The following is a 23,522-nucleotide window of genomic DNA, read 5'->3' as shown; positions in this document are numbered from 1 at the left end:
TACTTTCCCTACTGCTGCACTCTCTGGAGTGGGAATAGTAATTTTTACCCCTACGACATCCAACGCTTTCCCTACTGTTGCACTCACTGGAGTGGTAATAGTAATTTTTACCCCTACGCCAGCCAACGCTTTCCCTACTGTTGCACTCACTGGAGTGGGAATAGTCATTTTTACCCTCCTGCTATCCAATGCTTTCCCTACTGTTGCACTCTCTGAAGTGGGAATAGTCATTTTTACCTCTCCGCTATCCAACGCTTTCCCTACTGTTGCACTCACTGGAGTGGGAATATTAATTTTTACCCCTGTGCTATTCAACGCTTTCCCTACTGTTGCACTCTCTGGAGTGGGAATAGTAATTTTTACCCCCTCCCCGCGCTATCCTACGCTTTCCCTACTGTTGCACTCTTTGGAGTGGGAATAGTAATTTTTACCCCTACGCTATCCAATGTTTTCCCTACTGTTGCACTCACTGGAGTGGGAATAGTAATTTTTACCCTCCTGCTATCCAACGCTATCATTACTGTTGCACTCTCTGGAGTGGGACTAGTAATTTTTACCCTCCCGGTAGCCAACGCTTTGCCCACTGTTGCACTCTTTAGAGTGGGAATAGTAATTTTTACCCCTACGCTATCCAACGTTTTCTCTAATGTTGCACTCACTGGAGTGGGAATAGTAATTTTTACCCCTACGCTATCCAACAAATTCTCGACTTTTTTTTACATTACATTTATTATTTTTATATTTTAAGATTTTTACATTATTTTAAGTATATTTTATTCAATTGTTTTTAATATTTAATTAATTTTATATTATTTGTAATATATTTAAAAAATTCGATATTTTAGTTAACTATATTTTTAGCAATCTTTATTTTCGATTCGATATTTTAGTACTTACCTGTTTGTAGATAGGGATTATTTATTTTGTCCTTCGATATTTTGGAGTCGATATTTTGGGCATTCTATATTATGTCCCTCGATATTAAGTCACTGAACCGTATCCGGTCCACCAAGTCATGGTGCTACGAGCTGTAACGGTCACCTAGCCGACCGCCATCTTGCTTCCGTCTCCTGGTTCTTGGTTATTAGGAGGGTTAGAAACTCTTCACAAGCAACAGCTACAATCCCCAACAGGTTGAACTACTAATGCCACTAAATTAACCTGCGCTAAATCCCCTGGTATCTTGGCACAGAAGCAGTCAGGCTTAACTCAGAGGCAATGTGTAAAGTATTTATGCAGCACACAACCAGCAATAAAGTGACAACTCAAAAAAAAACCTACACCAATTTTTTGAAAAATAGAATGCATTTTAACAAATGATTTAAAACTAAAACTACAAAACTCTAACCAGTAGAATCGGAGCTATGAAATCCTAAAGTTTATGGCAAAAATTAGCGCCTAATAGATCAAAGCGGCATCTGCGGACATTATGTCATGTGAAACCTGGGCAAAGTTGAAAGTTTTTGCCGACTGCAATGGAGCATGTTTCCGATACACAAAGTGGGTTGGGCCTGGTCTCAACTTACCTGTCGACTTGGAGGAAATGTTGTAGAAATATTTCTTAGAAGATAAAGTTCAGCTGGGCTATGCAGCTGGCAGTGTCCAAGGAGGAGGCACTGTTGTTGGGTAGCTCCTAGCCAAAGTTACCTTTTAGAAGTCAAAGATCTCCAGCAAGATGAATCTGTAAGACTGTAGATGACAAGGGTCCCATGTGGATACTCCTTCTGAAAGTGGCCACTGAGGAGGGTTTGCTACAGTGGAGAGAAATATAGTGGTAGCTGCCTCAAAATGAGACTGATGGGCAATGCACCTTGGGCGGATAGAAGAACAGGTTGGTCCCACTCTCCTACTGATTCTCAGAGCACTTTTTAGGCAAAAACTTTCCAAGTCCCAAGTTGTGGGTTTTGACTATCTGGGTACTTTTAGCAGCACCTCCAATGGTTCAGGACTAGGGAGCCACCACTTGGAGGGCCAGGACTCACTAAGGTACGGTCCAAGTGCGGATTCCAAATGGTTGGTGCATTTTCTGTCCCTGAATCTCACTTTAAAGACCATTAAAGAGGATTTTAAATTACAATTTCTCAGACACTAAATATTACTTTCCTACCTGCTCACAATCACAAGTTAGCACTTATTAAATATAATCACATATCCCAATGTTATCCAATGGGAGAGGCAGGCCTCACAGTAGTGAAAAACAAATTTGGGATTTTCACTACAACAATATAAAACTTAAAAGTACATGTCAACATTTTAATTACAGTGCACCCTTCCCTATGGCTGTTTAGTAGCATACTAAAAGTGATGGCTGGAATACTTGAATTAATCTCAGCCACTGGTAATTACTTGGGGGCCGCATCTCATGCCATTGTTATTTTGCTCACCATGCCACCTCAGTTTGGGCACAGCTACATGCAAATCAGTCTCAACCTTGTTCCAATTAGAACAGTCCAGCCCAAATAGCCAAGCCATGTCCTCCCTGAACCAGAGCCCAAGCAACATAGGACCAGTTTTTCCCTGATTATGGGCTCATCAGCTGGGTATAGCTTGGTTTCAAGGACACAGTGTGCAAGGGACCCATGTCTGGGCATGCCTGTTCCGCATGGAGTGACATACTAAAGAACACAAAAAGTGATGGGGAATTCCTGAATTAATCTCAGCCACTGATAATGACTTGGGCTGCATCCCAATCTATTGTTATTTTGCACACCATGCCACCTCAGTTTGGACCCAGCTACTTTCAAATTTGCCTCAACCCTGCCCTAATTATAATAGTCCAGCCCGAACTGCCAAGCCAGGCCCTCCCTGAACCGGAACATGAACAACCCAGGACCAGTTTAGCCTTTGTTATGGGCTCATCAGCTGGGTATAGCTTGGTTCCAGAAACAGTGTGCTCAGGACCCATGTCTGGGCACACCAGTCCCACTTAGGGCAACATACTAAAGTTTACTAAAAGTGATGCATGGAATGCCTTAATTAACCTCAGCCACTGATAGTTAGTCGGGCCACATCCCAGTCCATCATTATTTCACACACATTGCCACCTCAGTTTATACTCAGTTATTTGCCAAACAGTCTTGCCCCTGCTCCAATGGGAACAACCCAGCTTGAGCTGCCAAGCCAGATCCTCCCTGAACCAGAAACCAAGCAACCCAGGACCAATTTCCCCCTGTTATGTGCTCATCAGCTGTGTATATCCTGGAACAAGTTTTTGTATTCCTTAGTATGTCATCCTAGTGGACTCCTGATATAACAATATAACAAAGGGGCATTAAACAGCTTAAACAATCAATATACATTGGATCAGAGTATGACATGTAGATCCTGAAAAATACTATGAAATTCTAAATGAGTACTTTTAGTATTTTCATCTGCACTCAATACAGAATGCCTGGGTATAGTATAACACATGCCAGAAAATTGCTTAATTTATTACTGTTCTTGGAAGCCTAGCTGATCTGGGACTCAACCATGTTAAGTCCAGGTTTCAAATAGATGATGTTGGATCTGAAAAAGGGTACAAATGTAGCCTTCACTGGCAAGAGTTATAAGGAAACATAGACACCATAATTTTGGATGACGGGTACTAGCCGGCCTGAACTATACACTTTGCATTTATTGATTTCTAGTTTCATTCAGTGATTAGTAAAGAATGATGAAATTCCTAGTACTTTAACTTGAGTTACATAATTTGCATAGGAAGACTGCACCACACTGTTTATTAATCAATAAAGGAACCTTAGTCTGACATTTATTTGAGCTTGAAGTAATAATTTTAGCAAGTTCAGATCAGATTTCCCCTATCTCCCCACATTGGTATGCTTATCCCTTCAGAAAATCCTTTTTTAACATGGATTTTCTGTTGGTTTCACCTCCTGAAAAAGAAAGGGTAACTGTCCGGAGACTTCCTCTGAGGTCGTCCACAGCTTCTCTTCCTCAAGAACAAAAGAATTTACTGCATATGATAAGGACTCCACCTGATGTTGTTGATATTTACTGGGTGCAATAAATACCTCATCACCATCCCGCCCACTTGGAGTCATGGTCCAGGTATGAAAGGAGAAATAATGGACCAATGTGCACTCCAAACTTCAAGATAATAACTGTAGAAGTGTACATTGCTTTCCTGCTGAACTAGTGATTGTTCTGATATTTTAGACAGGAAAGAAGCAGACAAACCTTCATTCTGATCCTTACCAAATCCTGTTTGAAGAGGAATCAGAAATCATTGATATGCAGCTAATACTACCCCCCCCATAAATGTTGGAAGGTTAAACGTTCCGAAAATGTATCAAGAGAAAATTCCCAGAAAATATCAATATATGTGGAATTCAGTCAGTAAGAACAACATATTTTTGTATATTGATATTTATGACTTCCACATTGAGGTATACAAGCTTCAGGCACATATTCAACAAATGCAGGCCAACATGTGGATTCTTAGCCACAGATCACAGTTTAGCCCTTTATATACCTGTGGCCCAGAGCCTCAGTAAGGCTGCATATGATCATGAGTAAATGCATATGCTCAGAGCAGCTTCCTGTACAGAGTGCAGTCTCATATTTATTGAACTAACTTTATGTACTCAGTAAAGCTGCTTGTGGGTGATACAGAGAGATATGTTAGATTCCATTAAACAGGTATTGTTCACATGCCCTTCCCCTTCTCTTCTGTTCATATTATAAGAGGGAACAGAGAATCCATAGGGATGCTGTTCAATCATCGGATATAGTTGTAAATCGCCTCAGCCAACATCATCCCCAAAGACAGAGTAGTGCCATACTTTGTTCAGAAGGAACGAGGACCACAACAATAGCGTTCTAATTAATATTGATTTTGTTGAACCATGGTGGTGGGACCTGCTGTGCCATACAGTTCCCTTATAGCCACATGAAGGGGTAATTAGCAGATCATGCCTCAATCTCTCATGTTCTTGTGAATCAGTGGATTGAAAAGGTAATTTATGTTTCCCAATAGCACGTACGAGTCTACTGATGGATTAGGGTAAGACATGGGGTGGTAGTTCCTTCTGGTTCACCCATAGCTGTTCAATATTATCGTATATGCCTGTAATATGCTACTGGAAGGTGAAGTATTGCAAGAAAAGATGATTCACTGTGGCTATGTAAGAGTTTAATTTACTTTATTATTTTTGGTGCTACCCCACGACCCATAGACAGGAAATGCCATGCCTGGGTCAAAGTTTCGAGATATGGTAACTTGTAAGTGATGTGGCTCACATTGAACAAACCAAGAGCATCACTGAATTGATATGGGGCATATGTACATTTTCAAGAAAACAGGAAGTTCAATGAGAGCATACACTTCCAAATGGAATAATGAGCAGAAACTTCTCTTCAGTATTTAAGTATCAATATTAGTAATAATATTCTTTATTCAAACATTCATCCCACAAACCTAAGCTATAGTTTCCTGTAGAGTGTCTTAGACATATACATTTAGCTAGATGGCCAAGAAAGCAGATAGAAATGCAAATGTAATGTAGGGTAACTAGACAAGGCTGCCCTCTTTCTCACTAATTTTTTATCCTCATCTTGGAATTATTTTTAGAAAGGCTTAAAAGATCTATTGATTATATGGCTTCTTCAGTGATCAAAGCATTACATTCACTGTGTATGTAGATTAGATTCTGTTTTTTATCTCTAAACTTGAAAAAATATAGCCAGTATTTTGTAACGAAATGCTCTCCTGTTCTGATAATTTGGGATATAAATAAATGTTGAGATATCCCAAGCATTACTTCTAAATAGATTTTGCATAAGGGGGTCTTTTCAGAACTGTGATTTATCATGGATCTCCCCCAATATAAAATACCTGGGAATTTGGTATTGCAATTCAGTGAGGGATTACTTAAGTATAAGACACATCAACATTAATGAGCTACAAGTGAAAGTTAGAACTTATGGAAAAATAAAACCCTTGATACATCTCTTGATGAGAGCATTCATACACAATCAAAATGCAGATCCTACTCGTAATAAACTTTCTTTTTATGATGTTACCAGTGAAAATAAAAAAAGAAATTTATTCTAAAATTGATGGTATGCTTTCTAGATTTTAAAGAAATAATAAGGAAGTCATAATATCTCCTAATAACCTTTAAAAACCTGAATCAATTAGGAGAGTTAATTTTCCAGATTTTGTTAAGTATCACACAGCTTTCAGTTTAAAACAAATAAAACTATAATATTTATTCATACATGATTAATACTAAATTGTGATTTTGCCTAGAACACTGTTTTACAACCCGACTTTTTCTCACACACATGAACACACACATCATCTTCATGTCCCAGGTTCCCAAACTTTGGATACCGCCAACATTTATGTACTCACACTTCCTACTTAAACCTTTTTGTTGTTGTTAATTTTTCCTCCCTGGAACAATATAAAGGTAGTTCTATTCGGTATAAAAATGTATTAGACAAAATGGTCAAAAGATTTTCTAGAAATCAAAGGGAATCTTTTTTGTCTCTCACCTTATGGAAGTGGAAAAGATAATCTCTTTTGTAGATCCCATATACAAATATAACATTATTTCATTCAAAATAAGAAACCCATTTGCCCATCAAAAAAATGTACCCGAAGGTGTTTTACATTTTCAAAAATGAAGTCCACTCAGAATGTTTCAATCGGCAAACATAATCCTTCCCAAGCCTTAGGCATTTACATGTATTTCAACCACCTAATTTTAATAGAGATACAACTGTGACTAAGACACTTTGGGAAACCAACGTGAACATCTCTTTATTCACATCAACTTGGGATTAAATATACCTTAAAATTCATTCTACTTCAAGGTCTGCTAGTATAACTAAGTCCCTTTATTTCTTTAACAAGTCATACTATACTCCAGTGTTTCTGAATGGATGAGACTTTTACATTGTGCGCCATAAAGGGGTATATGTCTTCAGAAGATATGGAGTTCATCTATATTGGATAGATGCATGGAATAAGAATAAATCAATATGTGCAGCATCAATTCCTTTCTCTACCATTAATGTTTTTATCATTGAACTATAGGCTATTTTGGCTATAACTCCTTGTTGAGTACCCTTATTGATATTGTTTTCTATTGCTTTCCAACTACTCAACTGTATCACAGACAAGCTATCTCTCTCTCTCCCCCTCTCTCTCCATATATATATATATATATATATATATATATATATATATATATATATATATATATATATATATATATATAACAACAGTTAAATCATAGATATAGTTCAGAAAACGTTATTTATTCTTTCTATACAAACCAAACTTAAACTACCCACACATTAGAAATTCTAAAGCTATAGTTATACCTTAAATTTACAATTTAAGCATCAACTGTAAATTACCATAACCTTATATATTATTTCTATACAAACCAAACTTGAACTATGCAAACATTAGAAATTCTAAAGTTATAGTTAAACCTTACATGTATAATGTATGCACCACGTTTAAATTACTATAACCTCATTTATGCCTTCTACTCACCAGACATTCGAACGTTATACCTTGCATTTGTAATTTGTGCACCACCTTCGCATTATTACAAGTCACGCAACTCCATGCACAGTGTAGTGAACTCTGTAGACACACTGCATTAACTAACTCCAGCATTCTCCATGCACTGCTTATACCCTTTCATATTACATCACTTATACCATCTGAAATGATAGCATTCATAACCACACTATGACATCGCAAAACAGCATAATTTGTCAGATTGTCAGAACACAGTGCCAAGTAGAGTGGCGTGTAGCTATTATAGTGTGTCATCCGCTCATAACATTAACTTTTCATCAGAGAGTACAGACAAATCAAGGACTTTAGGCATAATCTCCCAAGGTAGTTCACAATGGCCACAGAATGGATACAGCCCTTTGATGCACAGGCCACTTCTTCTCAATTTACAGCAATTAATTGTAGTACAGAAACTAGTACATTTTCACTCACATGGTGAGACAAACAAGACCAATTGCGAACATAAGTTTAACTTATGTTCTAATATAGCATGCTTAAAGTTGATATTTGCAATGTGCACAATGCAAATTTACTCCGGCAAATCGACTTACTGCTGTAGAATGTTATAGGACCACTGTAAAAACTACATGGGGGGAAAAAGATACTCTAAAGAACAAGAAGCCATAGAGCCCATGTGAGAGCACCCACAAACCTCTTCATTAATGGGCATTCAGAAGCTTATGAGTGGCGGTGCATTTTCAACCAGGATACAAATGGAGACTTGCTCCTGTCAAGAGCAAGAATACATCTTAGAGTAGGAAGTCAATGGAGAACAGATATAAAAAAAATAGCAAGCACCAATGCACTTTTACAAAGTATAAATATGTGTCATATACACCATGTACATTTAAGCATGTAAGTAAGCCTGGGACACCATGACTGATTAATCTTCCAAAGTGTAGTGAAAGAATTATTTAAGATTTTGCAAAAAACAGATTCCAATGCATGGCTACCTCCCTTAGGGTGTGAACTCTGTATGCAATGTTTTGTACTAAACATAACTGCATAAACTTGAATCCTATAGGCATAACTTGCTCTTTCACTTATTATCATTTTTCAAAGTGACTGTATAGAGGAAATATTGATTTATAAAAATGACATCAAAATGCTGCAGTAACAACTAAGAACAATACTGTGCTTTCTTTACTCAACAGCATGTTGGATTCTGCAAGGGGAGCCAAATAAGCAGCCTTGGAGAGGATGATGTAACTGTAACTGTTTCCTGTGAAATCTATGAACCCATGGTACTTTCAGCTCTGCGTACATGTAATAAATTGTCTCGGTTGTAGTCTTTTCAGGTGATGGTAATGCACAACTGATATCAAATTTCTGAGGTTTTATATAGCGCTGCCTAGACCCGCAGGTATCAGAGTGCTATACATAAAATAAAGAACAAAATAAATTAAAATAACATAGGTTTACATAAAATGTGAAAACAAATAGGTTCAAGTATAAGCAATAATAGAGAAAAAAAAGATGTTAGGCATGATTGTAGCCATTCACACCACACCTGTCCACCCATGTAGATGTATCACATTCAGTGTTGGATTGTTGTGGGACTAAAAGGTGCATGAAGTCATTTTGCATGATAGGGTTTGCTGTAAGATACAGAGGGGTCCCAGGGATTTTAAAGGCTCTTTATAGAGTTATAAGTAAGCTGAAGAAGAGTGCACATTTTACTACCTCTCAAATATGTAAGCAATAAGGAGGTTGGCATTTATATGTTAGTAAACCTGGCTTGGGTGGAGAAAAAGGTTAACATACATTTTCAAGAAAAATGATTGAAATGGAGAGCAGGGCAGGGAAAGAAGCAGCAAACTGACTACACTAGGCAAGAGGGAAGGGCAGTGGGAGCTCAACACAGGGCATGCGGAAGGGACAGTGGCAGAAGAACAAACTGTAAAGTGGAGGATAGGCAGGCAGGGGAAGCAAACCAACCATGCAAGATAGGTGAGAGAGGCAGTGGCAGCATTAACAACTATGGAGGTCTCTGGGGATGGACAGTGGCAGCACAATGGACCATGGAGTGCAGGAGGGTTGGGGTAGGGACACAGACATGGATGATGGAGAGCATAAGGTAGGTGGCATGGATAGCAAGCTGACCTCACAGTGCGGTGGCAAGGTAGTGGCAGCAGAAAGGATCACACATGGCAGGTGGGAGAGAAAGCGACAGCATAATGAACCATGTAGAGCATGACAGAGGGGGCAGGGGTATGCACACAGACAACAGAGGGCAGAGGGAGGAACCGCAGCAAGATGACCACTGAAAGCAGTCAGGAGAGACATTTGCAGCATGACAGACCAGGAAGGGCAGGAGGGGAAGGATAGGGGTATGCCAACAGACCATGGAGGGTTAGAGGGAGGGGCTAGTGGAAGGATTCAGGCAACAGAGGGCAGTATAGAATGAAGCAGGGACAACATTCTGACCATGCAGTACAGGTGAAAGGGGCAGAGGCAGCAGTATGGACCGATCAGAGCAAGCAGGAGGGGAAGGGTCAGAACAACAAACCATGGAGGCCACGATAGAGGTACAGTGGCAACACAATGGGCCATAAGGACAGGTAAAAGGGGTAAGGGCCTAACATGGATAGTGGAGGTAGAGAGGAAGGGAGGTGACAGGTGCTGCAAACTGACCACAAAAAGCAGGTTGGACGAGCAGTGGCAACACAATAAACAATGGATAGCAGAAGGGTGAGGGCAGAGGTATGGACACAGATAATAGAGGTGCCGGGGGAAAGAGGCAAGGGAATCGAGCTGATCACTCTGGGAGGACTGGAGGGTCAGTGGCAGCAAAACAGATCATGAGAGCAGCAAGGAGGGGGAAGAAGAAGCAGTAAGCTGATCTTGCAGGGCAGGCAGGAGGGGCAGTGGCAGCACAATGCACCATAGGGGGCAGGAGGGAGGAGATAGGCGAGTGCACAAGGACAATGAAGGGAAAGTGGGAGGGTGTCAGAGAAAGGGGTAGCAAGCAGGTGGAAGTGGTGTTGACAGCACAGCGCACCATATATTCCAGACAGGAAGATCAGTGGCAGCACAACGGACTATAGTGGGCAAATGGGAGGGAGCAGGCCCATGCTCAAAGGACCACAGAGGGCAGAAGGGAAGGGATAGGGACTGGTGTCAGAAAACTCAGGGAAGGGGACAGGAGCATGGGCAGCAAGCACACCACTCAGGGCTGACAGAAGAAGCAGTGGCAGGAGAGCAAACCATGCAGAACAGGGTAAGGGGCAATGGAAGCACAGTGAACAATGGAGGGGCAGCACCGTGTATCATGGAGTGCATGAGGGAGGGGATAAGGCATGGACTCAGACAATGGAAGGTAGTGGGGGTGAGAGTAATAGTTAAATTGAAGCTACATTTAGGTATAGCATATCTTGAATTAATATAAAGAAAGAAGGGAGGGGCCCAAATATCTAAGGGACAGGGTACCAGTAAAATGTCAAAAAATACGTAATTCCCTTGGAATTGCTCAATACCACTATCATACTCACTCTTCCACACTTTACAACGTTGCCATTTTCAGTGCCATAACAGGGAGAATCCAAAGGCTATCGATGCAAATACCTCTCAATCATAAAGGAACCCAAAAATGTTTCATAACACAAAGTATAAATTTATTTTTGATCATATCATAAAAACAATAAAATGTATCAATACAATTTATACATTAAATCATATCCTAAACAGTTGTCACATTAAAAATATACACAGTATACAAAAAAGAGACTAAAACGCGTGATGTTGACCTGACTCATCAGGATGTTAATTCATTGGAATCTTGGCAACTGGGTCAGAATCACATAGACAAGTACTGACAGAGTAGTTCCTTGAATTTAACTTGAGTAATGGCGTTGATGCGTTTCGGTGTATTGCTCAGTATGCACCACCTTAATCAAGACTAGTACTGTTCTATGTCTCTTTCACAACCCACATTTTGTTTTCCTATGTATCATAAAATCAAATAGTGCCAGATAGTGGCCACTATACAACAATCTCCAGAACACTTTCTTGGGAAGCGGCAGCATTCTGTATAAAAACTACCAAGGACAGACCCACTGTGGGTGTTCTCCAGTGGAGTCTTCTGTAGAAATGGCAGAAACCCTCATAAGGTCAAATGCGTCCTGTTTTCTGACGTGCTACCAGATTGCACTGATCTTCAATCTAAAATAGTCTGGATGTTATTTCCAAGACTCATGTTTTGGTACTCCACGTCTTCTATTTAATACCACTTGATGGTTCGTGAAATTATGCTTGCCAATAAAATCAATAGTTCCGCTTCACCATACTACGGTCCCCATGTACCGAGAACCCTGTACTGAAATGAAGTCGCGATTCCGGGATCCGCATAGCGTCAGCTTTCCAGATTGATATCGATAACTTTTATTGTTTTTATGATATGATAAGAAATAAATTTATACTTTGTGTTATGAAACATTTTTGGGTTCCTTTATGATTGAGAGGTATTTGCATTGATAGCCATTGGATTCTCCCTGTTATGGCACTGAAAATGGCAACGTAGTAAAGTGTGGAAGAGTGAGTGTGATTGTGGTATTGAGCAATTCCGAGGGAATTACACATTTTTTGATATCTTGACCCTAGAAATCTGCTGAAAAAAGTCAAAGTAACATTATAGTTAGTTGTTGAAATGAGTTAAAAACTAATGCTTAAAAAACAAAAACAATGAAAGTAGCCAGTTATAGTTCAGCGAGGTACCTATAACTTATGCTCCTGCCATATACTTCTTATGACTTTACATATTACAACACACATGACATGTTCAATGCCATGACTGATGTAATCTCACACAATATCATTAATGCCATCTGATGGTAGCACTGACGACATCATACAGCCTACTGCGGTTCAATTTACACTACAAACCAATACAGCCTTTCAAATATGTAAATAGCTGCTACACGTTCTGTCTACATACAAGCATCGTTACAGTGGAAGCGCCTACCATGCACATCCATCACTCTCTGCACTGATGTTTATGAAGTGTCTTCTCTCTCGTCACACACTCAAAGGTCATTAGATGATCAAACCCCTCTACCCATAGCTGTTACCCTATTAGTTGCCTATGCTCGAACTATGCACAGACCTCACTCTGTGCACTACTCTTTGTAGAGATATCATTACCTTCACACATGCCCCATTAAATGCCTAGGCCCATATTACATGGAGCCTTTACCCTGAACACAGCTCTTTATGAAGAGCACACTCCCACCAGTCACTCAAATCCCATTTAGTGACTAAAACCGTACTACATACAGCCTTCACCCTGTAAACAGCACTTGATAGAGAAGCCCATACTATGCAAAGTGTTCATCCTGTGTGCAAGCCTTCACAAAGAGCGCACTGTCTTCCCACAACCAACCACATTAAGAGGCCAAACCCCAAGTGTGCAAAGCCTTTGTTCTATGCAGAGCTCTTAACAGAAACTCCATACTCTTCAACAATCCAAGCCTCTTTAGAAGGCCACAAGCGGTACAAAAGGGGGTGGTGATGGACGGAGCATCTGAATCAATCAATCAATCAAACACTCACACCCAGTCAAAAGATCTGCGTTTAATCCATCACCGTTCTTTAGCCCACTCTGCCACCCCAGTTCAGACATGGCTATATGCTCACTTTGCCACTGGATTCAAGCAAGCCGGGCTGAAGACGGCTGGAATGCCAGAAACCGGTCCCCGGAAGCTTGTTTCCGGTCCAGGGAAGACATGGCTTGGCAGTTCGGGCTGGAATATTCCCATGAGGCACAGGGTCAGACTGATTTGCATATGGCCATCTCTGAACTGGGGTGGCAGAGTGGGCTAAAGAACGGTGATGGATTAAACCCAGATCTTTTGACTGGGTGTGAGTGTTTGATTGATTCAGATGCTCCGTCCATCACCACCCCCTTTTGTACCGCTTTTGGCCGCCATAAGTGTGGCAGGGTATGCTCAGACGTGAGTCCCTTGCTCACTTTGCCACTGGATTCAAGCAAGCCGGGCAGAAGATGGTTGGAATGCCAGAAACCGGTCCTCGGAAGCTTGTTTCTGGTCCAGGGAAGACATGGCTTGGCAGTTCGGGCTGGACTGTTCCCATGAGGCACAGGGTCAGACTGATTTGGATATAGCCATGTATGAACTGGGGTGGCAGAGTGGGATAAAGAACGGTGATGGATTAAACCCAGATCTTTTGACTGGGTGTGAGTGTTTGATTGATTCAGATGCTCCGTCCATCACCACCCCCTTTTGTGCCTCTTTAGAAGGCCAAGCATTTTACAATAAATTACACTTGTTAGCAGTATAAAAGTTACCGAAATATTCCAGTAGATGAAGCTTAATAGATACCTTTCAGTATGAAAAGTGCATAGCAAATTCTCAGACTCATTGGATGATGTAATCAGTGATGTCAACAGTGATGACATTGATGTCATTAGAGATGTCATCAGTGATGTCATTGTACATGTCATAAGTGGTGTATTATTTGAAAGCATAAGCAACACATGGCGGTTGGCACAATCAAAATATTTAAATATTGAGAATAGATTCTACGTATAGTTCTCTATCTCAATTATGGTAGAGGAGAAGTAATTAGTTTTACCTTATCTATGAGTCTTCCTACAAAAAAGCTGGGTTTTATAAACACTTTCGCCCTCATCTGACCCTCTGGTCCTTCAAATCCAAAATGTTATTAGAATTCGAAGTACATGCCCTCTCAGCCAATGATGGATCAGAATTGAAAAGCTTCTACTAAATGTTTTGAAGATCATACGGCTGGTAGCATCTGTTGGGAGGACTCCACAATTTACTATCATGACATAAACTAATTTGTTACAGCACATACTGTATTGCACTCAAAGTAACTTTGCAAAACATTTACCACTTAATGTTTTAAAAACTGAATTCTTATGGAAATATAATTAGCCTACGTAGTAAGTACTGCTTTATTTGAAAAAAATTTTGAATGATAAAGGGTTGTCTATATGAAACAGTAAAGGGTGGGTGGATCAACATTTCCATTATTGGATATAATGAATTTAGTGGTTTGATGGGTTTTAATTTTGTTGTGGATTACATGTTGATCAAACAAAATCTTTGATCAAGCATTGACACTGGTAAATTTTGGAGACCAAAAAATATGCAATTCATTTTTAATAAAAAAACAGGAAAAACAATAAAAAAAACATTACCTTATATTGTAACTATACCATAAAAACTGCATTTCAAGTTAAAAAAGTTTAAAAAAGGCACGACCTTTGTTAGAAATGGGGTTTCTAGTTGGCTAAGGTATGCACCTAAGCCAGGCATAATCCACCACTCTTCTTAGGGCAACTCAGTTACACACTACAGAGATCACCTGTGCTCCCCATCTGGTGGTTTGGCACAGAGTAGGCAGGCTTATCATCAGAGGCATTGTGTAAAGCATTTGTGCAACACACTCACACAGCAACACAATGAATACACCACAAAAAGCCCCACGGGGAGCAGGATGGCTTCACTGGCATGGGGAGGCCCTCAGCACAACAGTAGCCAAAAAATGGGCCTTCCACAGGGGAGTGCAGGATGGCTTACACAGTGAGTCCGGAGCCCTGTGGAGCAACACCAAAAAACCAGGGCAACCCGCGAAGAAGCATGCAACAACAGTGTTTTACTCCCCCTTGGCCCCACTCACCTACAGTATCATTCGAGGGGACTCTGCAGGGAGGCACTCCTTGGTACTACACATATGATGGCGGCCTCGGAAGTGGGGCCCACATCAGCAAATCCCGGCGTCCCTGGGTCGGATTTCACAGAATACTGATATCGACAGGAACCTCCTGATTGCCACTGCAATGTGTTGGCTGAGGAAGGCAGCCCCTTGACTTGGTTACACTGCCCATGTATTGTAACCTCAAGGGAGGGACAAAGCAGATGGGCACACAAGGATCTCTCTATAAGACACAAAAGCACTCAACACACACTACCTCTTGGCAGGGAGCAGAGCTCACCACATGCTGGTTTGTAGATTATAAAGTGAGGAGTAGTAGATCACAGCTCCTCAATTACCCAGCTGCTGCCGGACTCCCAAAAGTCAGAGTCCCACGGCAAAGGGGTTTAAATGAATAATTTTTGGTCCTGAGATTGCAAGAAGAAGGGACAAGCTAAAAATACCTTGGAGAACACTTGAGGCAACATAGGGATCAGCAGGCAGGCGGGCCAGCACATAAAGTCAGGTTTGCAGAGTTGCAGGCCCTCCTGCAGCCCAGCATTCAGCAGATAACAGGCCAGCACGACAAAGCAGCTAGTCCAAATGGCTGTTCCTCCTGAAAGCACAACAGTCCTCCTGGCAATTGGCAGATTGTAGAGCCAGAAGTGTCTGGTTACAAGTCCCACGCAGTGTCTAGACACATGAGGTCAGAGCTCCAGTACTTCTACTCAAAAATATATTTAATGAAGGGGTGACTTCAAGGGAACCTTAGGAAATATACAATACTCTCTTTCAGTCCAACCCTGGCTCCAGACAATCAGTAGGTGGTAAAGCAGCCCTTTGCATGAGGGCAGGACACAACCAATTCAGATGTTAAGTGTGAACCACCTCTCTCTCTTCCAGCCCAGGAAGACTATCTGTATGCAGATGAATGCAGATGTATCCCCTGCCACACTCCGCCTTTCCTGTGTGCATACTTTCTAGAAAGTATGCACAAAGTGTAGCTGTCACTCAGTGCATTGGAGTCAAAATGCACAGCACAAAGAGTCATAAGCACAGAGAAATGCCCACTCTCTAAAAGTGGCATTTCTAAAATAGTAATGTAAAATCCAACCACACCACTATTCTAAACGCACCAAATATGGCAACACCACGCCTTTAAGATCAGGAATTACCACTTAAAAGCATATAAGGAAATTCCCAATCCTAGCCTATGGGAGGAGTAGGCTTCACAACTGTAAAATGCGAAATAGGCTAGTTGTCACTACTAGGGCATGCCATACATAAAGAGATATGTCCTACCTTTTACTTACACAACACCCTGCCCATAGGGTACCAAAGATCTACCTTAGGGGTGACCTATGTGTAATAAAAGTAGAGTTTAAGCCTTTGAAACAAGTTTAAAATGCCAAGTTCAATTAGCAGTAAACTGCGCACATAGACCCTGCAGTGGCATGCTTGAGACAGGTTTGAAAATCTACCTCTGTAGATGACACAAGCAGTGCTGCAAGCTCTCTAGTAACATATCATTTACATGCCCTGGGTATATGGTATACCACTTTACAAGGGATTTTCAAGTAGTATGCCAACCAGGTGTAAACCAATCATACCATGTTTAGAGGAAAGAGCACATGCACATTAGCACTGATTGGCAGTGTTACGGTGCCCAGAGTCCTAAAGCCAACAAAAAGAAGGTCGCGAGAATAGATGGAGAAAGGCAAAAGGTTTTGGGATAATCCTGTACAAAGGGCCAGGTCCAAGAAGATTAACAATAATAAACAGGCATGCACATCATTTGGGTTCATTGCTTGTATTTTTCATTTAGTTTGTGCAGTGTCCAGCAGCCTGGAGTTTTAATTTTATATCAGTGTGTAAAAAAGTAAAAAGCAATACTGAGCATCATATAATCATATTTAAATGAGTGAGTTTAGGATTGCTATGTGAAAAAAAATTCTCATGTTTCTGGTTTTGTGCTTCCTTTTCTTACAGAAACTCAGTCTTCCACGTTATAGAGAGCATGAGCATCATGGTGAAGATCATGGGAATGTTGACATATTTCATAAACATCAATATGACTCTAGTGGAAAAATTTACCGTCTACCAACAGGCACCAAGGTCCACCATAAGGAAAAGCATGAGGAGAACCATGGACACAGATCTCCCTCTAGTGAACCCTCAAATCACCCTATCCAAAAACCTGATGAAGGCTCATCGCCAGAACACACAGGACAAAAGCTAATCCCTCCACCTTCCAGAGGGCCTGTTGGATCAGTGGAGTACTACCATATGATCAAGGAGACTGACGTTTTTCCTTCCCCAAGGAATCCTGTCCCATCTAATCCCACAGTTTTCCCTGGATCTTCTCCAGGGCAAAAGCCTGTTGAGCCAGAACACCCTGTTGTCCCTGGTGTTTTTAGTCCATTTCAGGATCCTGACCCACAGCCATTTCCCAGTCAACCTTCAGTTTCAGCAGGATGCCCCTCAGATCAAAAGCACATGCTGCCCTACATTGCATCCTTATTGCCAAAACCTTGAATGAATGTTGAAGCAACAAATGAAATTAGCATACAGTGTTTGTATCAATAAACACTCTTTCTCTGTTGAATAATGTGACCAAAATACCTTGCTATTTGTGTCAGTATTGGAAGGTCAAAAGACATAAAGAGATGAAAAACAGCATCTTACTCTAATTTAATTTTATGTGGTAATAATATTCCTCTTTGATTTCCTATCAGCACTGTGCTTAGTTATTGATGACTCATGGTGGCACATCTCAAATGTATATGTGGTACATATACAAACTATAATATCTTGTTATAAGATGACTTAAAGTCAAGCTATTGCATTTAAATATTTAGGAATCAATAGCAGTGTTTTCTTTTTTGTGGTTATATAAACGTACCACAAACTTCACCTTATTGTGCTCGAGCACCATCTAAAAGAGTGTTGGTTCTTTGTCACTCTGGCACTGCTTTCTTCCTTGTGCTTTAAGAGTAGGTCTTGCCCCCTTCATTTCAGATTGTTATATCATTTTTTACATCACTAACTGTATTCTTCTTTCTAAAGACATGGTAAACTTGGTCTGCCACTGACTGCCCAAATTGTCCACACACATTTGCACTAGTTTACACATTTCTTTGCCCAGCAGCTGTTGTTCTTTCATAGCTACATCTGTAAGGGCCTGACGTTCTTTCTCAGTTAATTTCTTCTTCCTGGGTCTTTCTGGAGTCATCTTTTGGGTTTAATTTACAGAAACTGTAAGAAATAAGACTGCAGTACTAATAAGTCCTCTAACTGAAATCTTTTGGTGGACTAATGTTATCATGTTGTGTTCTATAATAAACTGGAATCAAAAAATAAATACTCAGAATGCTCACTTCCTGTGTTTTGTTTTCTATGCATTTATTTTTTTACAATCTGTTTAGCCGGCTGGAAAAAATGGCATATATAAAGATCGCCCCGGGCAAAACTGTGAAAGATAAAATTGTACATGGCAAAACCATTATCACAGGACGCAGGAAATACCCATAATCAAACACAGTTTCTGGCTCCACTGAGAATTTTGCAGACTGGGAATGGCTAAATTGGGTGGAATTTACTGCACTGTATGTACCACCTGAGAAGTAATAGGTTAAGGTGTATATGTAGCATGTGCAAACAGTTTATGTCTCTTGTGTTCACATTTCCCCATCATGTGTTCCAATGCAGAGCTACACAAAGCTGTTTTATTACTGTCACCAACAAAAGCCCAGCCATTCAGATCAGAGAACTGCTGGGAACACCTTACATCTCTTCAATTTCTCAAAGCTATGATGGTGTTGGGTGCAGTACCAGTAGAAAAGTAGAAATGGGGCGCAGGAGCTTTGGAGGAGAGCCAAGGCATTTCTGCTCCCTCTGATGGTACATGCTTCTCAAGCTGTAGCTGAAGCTCCCTTTTCTATTGATAAAATATATTCTCATTGGAAATATTTAGCTTTGTAGGATAACCAGTCAAGCCCCTCAGTGTACCATCACTAACCAGGCACAAGAAAGCACCATGAAGTTCCAGGGTGTAAGTGCACTGATGGCGTCGGATTACCAGCTTGGATTTATCTCTAAAACACCATACTCATCTGTGCCCATAAACATTCATACTATAAGCTGGCAATCTTGCGCTGCCGATTAGGGCTAAATTTACTTATAGTGAAATATACCTATACACCATGTCTTACTAGTACGTTTTCGCCTTAGTTCTAAATTTCCTCTGGTCGATAGATCAGGTTGTTAGAATAATAGGCATTAAACAATATTTACGTTTAATTCTTTGAATGACCACAGACATTAGAATACTTTTTTAATTTTATTTTTTGTATTCATTTTATGCTTTCTAATCTAACTGATGTATTATATATGTTTTCAATATTTTTTTGTTTTTATACCATTGTATACCAATGTGTTATTTCATCTTAATAAATATCTTTCTGAACTTAAAAAAAGTGGTTATTCAACATGAGGCACAATCCAATTGACATTTTTAATAATTTTTTTACAGTCCAAAAAAATCAATTTTCTTATGAAAAACTATGCCCCCGGACCTGTTAAACTTTCTCCAGATGAGCAGGAATAGTGATTTTTTAATGTTTAATCTTTTTTCTGTAGATAACTATTGCATGTGAATGATCACTTTTGGAACTAAAATTAGTGTGTTTCGAGTAATTTTCCTGCCTGAAATCGGTCAAAAAAGAAGATTCTGAGTAGGACGAAAATTCTTTAAAAATTGCAATTTTGGTCACAGTGAGGCTTTAAATAGTAGTGATTCAACATGAGGCACAATCCAATGGACATTTTAAATCATATTTTGTACAGTCCAAAGAATCAATTTTCTGATGAAAAACGATGATCCTGGATCTCTTGAACTTTCGCCACATGGTCAGGAATAGTGATTTTTTTAATGTTTAATCTTTTGACTGTAGATAACTATTGCATGTGAATGATCACTTTTGAAACCAAAATTAAGTGTGCTTAGAGTCATTTTTCTACTCGAGATCGGACAAAATAGAAGCATCTCAGTAGGTGGAAAAGTCTGTAAACATGGGAATTTTGGTCACTGTGAGGCTTTAAAAAGTGGTTTTTCAACATGAGGCACAATCCAATTGACATTTTGAATACTTTTTTGTACAGTGCAAAAAATCAATTTTCTGATGAAAAACGATGACCTGTTGAACCTTTGCCAGATGGTCAGGAATGGTGGTTTTTTAATGTTTAATCTTTTGACTGTAAATAATTATTGCATGTGAATTATCACTTTTGGAACTAAAATAAGTGTGTTTAGAGTAATTTTCCTGCCTGAAATCGGTCAAAATAGAAGCTTCTGTGTAGAAGGAAAAGTATGTCAAAATGGCAGTTTTGGTGACTGTGAAGCTTTAGAAAGTGGCTATTCAATATGAGGCACGATCCAATTGACATTTTGAATAATTTTTTGTACAGTCCAAAAAAATCAATTTTCTGATGAAAAATGATGACCTGTCAAACTTTCTCCAGATTGTCAGTAATTGTGATTTTTTAATGCTTAATCTTTTGACTGTAAATACCTATTGCATGTGAATTATCACTTTTGGAATGAAAATAAGTGTCTTTAAAGTCATTTTCCTACCTGAAATTGGTCAGAATATAAGCTTCTGTGTAGAAGGAAAATTCTGTAAAAATTGCAATTTTGGTCACTGTGAGGCTTTAAATAGTGGTTATTCATCATGAGGCACAATCCAATTGACATTTTGAATCATTTTTTGTACAGTCCAAACAAACAATTTTCTGATGACAATCGATGACCTCGGACCTGTTGAACTTTCGCCAGATGGTCAAGAATAGTATTTTTTTACTGTTTAATCTTTTGACTTTTGATAGTTATTGCATGTGAATTATCAGTTTTGGAACTGAAATAAGTGTGTTTAGAGTCATTTTCCTGTCTGGAATCGGTCAAAAAAGAGGCTTCTGGGTAGGAGGAAAGGTATGAAAAATGGCAATTTTGGTCATTGTGAGGCTTTAGAAAGTGGTTATTCAACATGAGGCACAATCCAATTGACATTTTGAAGCATTTTTTGTACAGTCCCAAAAATGAATTTTCTGATGAAAAACCATGATCCCCAGCCTTGTTGAACCTTCTCTAGAAGTTCAGGAATGGTGAATTTTTTAAAGTTTAACCTATTGGCTGTAAATGACTGTTGGATGTGAATTATCACTTTTTCAAATAAAATAAGGCTATTTAGAGTCATTTCCCCGCCCAAAATCGGTCAAGATAGAAGCTTCTGAGTAGGAGGAAACATCTGTAAATATGGTAATTGTGGTCACTGTAAGTCTTTAAAAAGTGGGTATTCAACATGAAGCATGATGCAATTGGCATTTTGAATCATTTTTTGTACAGTCCAAAAAATCAGTTTTCTGATGAAAAACGAATACCCCGGTCTTGATGATTTTTCTCCAGATGATCAGTAATGGTGATTTTGTAATGTTTAATTTGTGCACTGTAAATTACTATTGCATGTGAAATATCAATTTTGAAACTATAATAAGTGTATTTAGAGTAATTTTCGGTCCAGAAATTGGTCAAAATAGCAACTTCTGAGTTGAATGAAAAGTCTGAACAAATTGCATTTTTGGTCACTAATAGGCTTTAAAAAGTGGTTATTCAACATAAAGCATGATCCAATTGACATTTTAGATAATTTTTGTACAGTCCAAAAAATCAATTTTCCAATTAAATGTGATGACCCCGGACCTGTCGAACTTTCTCCAGATGGTCAGTAATGGTGATTTTTGTATATTTAATCTTTTGACTGTAAGTGACTAGTGCATGTGAATGATCACTTTTGGAACAAAAATAAGTGTTTTCAGAGTCATTTTCCTGCCCCAAATTGGATCATTTTTTGTACAGTCCAAAAAATCTATTTTCTGATGAAAAAAAATTACCCTGGACCTCTCGATTTTTCTCCGGATTGTCAGTCATGGGGATTTTTTAAAGTTTAATCTTTTGACTGTTAATATCTGTTGAATCTGAATTATCACGTTTTCAACTGAAATAAGTGTGTTTAGAGTAATTTTCCTGCCGGAAATCAGTAGGCTTCTGAGAAGGAGGAAACATCTGTAAAAATGTCAACTTTGGTCACTGTGAGGTTTTAAAAAAGGTTATTCAACATAAGGCATGATCCAATTGACATTTTTAATCATTTTTTGTTCAGTCCTATATAATAAATATTCTGATGAAAAACGATGACCCCTGATCTTTCGATTTTCTACGGTGGGTTAGTAATGGGGATTTTTTAATGTTTAATCTTTTGACTGTAAATGACTGTTTGGGGTGAATTATCACTTTTTTAACAAAAATAAGTGTGTTTAGAGTGATTTTCCTGCCCGAAATCGGTCAAAATAAAACTTTCTGAGTAGAAGGAAATGTCTGTAAAAAGGGCTATTTTGGTCACTGTGAGGCTTTAAAATTTAAAAAGTGGTTATTCAACATAAGGCATGATCCAATTGACATTTTTAATAATTTTTTGTCCAGTCCAAAAAATCAATTTTCAGATAAAAAACGATGAGCCCGGACCTGTCGATTTTTCTCCAGTAGGATAGTTTTGGTGAATTTTTAATGTTTAATATTCTGACTGTAAATGACTTTGGATGTGAATTATCAATTTTTCAACCAAAATAAGGGTTTTTAGAGTCATTTTTCTTTCTGAAATCGGTCAAAATAGAAGTTTCTCAGTAAAAGAATATGTCTGTAAAAGGGCAATTTAGGTCACTGTGAAGCTTTAAAAAGAGGTTTTTTACCATAAGGCCTGATCCAATTGACATTTTGAATCGTTTTTCTTACAGTCCAAAAAATCAATTTTCTGATAAAAGACGATGACACCAAACCTGTTCGTTTTCCTCCAGTAGGTTTGTAATGGTGATTTTTTATGTTTAATCTTTTGACTGTAAAGGACTATTGGATGTGAATAAGAAGTGTGTTTAGAGACATTTTCCGGCCAGAAATCGCTCAAAATAGAAGCTTCTGAAAAGGAGGAAACATCTGTAAAAATGTCAACTTTGGTCACTGTGAGGCTTTAAAAAGTGATTATTCAACATTAGGCATGATCCAATTGACATTTTTAATCATTTTTTGTCCTGTCCAAAAAATCAATTTTCTGATTAAAAACGATGACCCCGGACCTGACGATTATTCTCCAGATGGTCAGTAATGGTGATTTTTTCATGTTTAATCTTTCCACTGTAAATAACTATTGCATGTGACTGATCACTTTTGGAACTATAATAAGTGGGTTTACCATCATTT

General features: G+C 39.2%; 1 protein-coding gene across 2 annotated transcripts in view; it reads left to right on the top strand.

Moving 5' to 3' along the window:
- LOC147683834 (fetuin-B-like) overlaps nucleotides 1-18,593 on the top strand; it is a 184,597-nt gene extending 166,004 nt beyond the window's left edge. For both annotated transcript variants that reach the window (XM_086944233.1, XM_086944231.1), the window contains 2 exons: nucleotides 8,698-8,787; nucleotides 17,207-18,593. In XM_086944233.1, the coding sequence (XP_086800359.1) occupies nucleotides 8,698-8,787; nucleotides 17,207-17,752 (636 nt within the window). In that variant the 3' untranslated portion in view covers nucleotides 17,753-18,593. The remainder of the gene's footprint in view (nucleotides 1-8,697; nucleotides 8,788-17,206) is intronic.
- Nucleotides 18,594-23,522: the final 4,929 nt, after the last annotated feature.

This window comes from Lissotriton vulgaris, chromosome 11 (assembly GCF_964263255.1).
Source record: "Lissotriton vulgaris chromosome 11, aLisVul1.2, whole genome shotgun sequence".
NCBI lineage: Eukaryota > Metazoa > Chordata > Amphibia > Caudata > Salamandridae > Lissotriton > Lissotriton vulgaris.
Note: the sequence above shows the minus strand (reverse complement) of the source record. Positions and strands in the feature narration are given on the sequence as shown.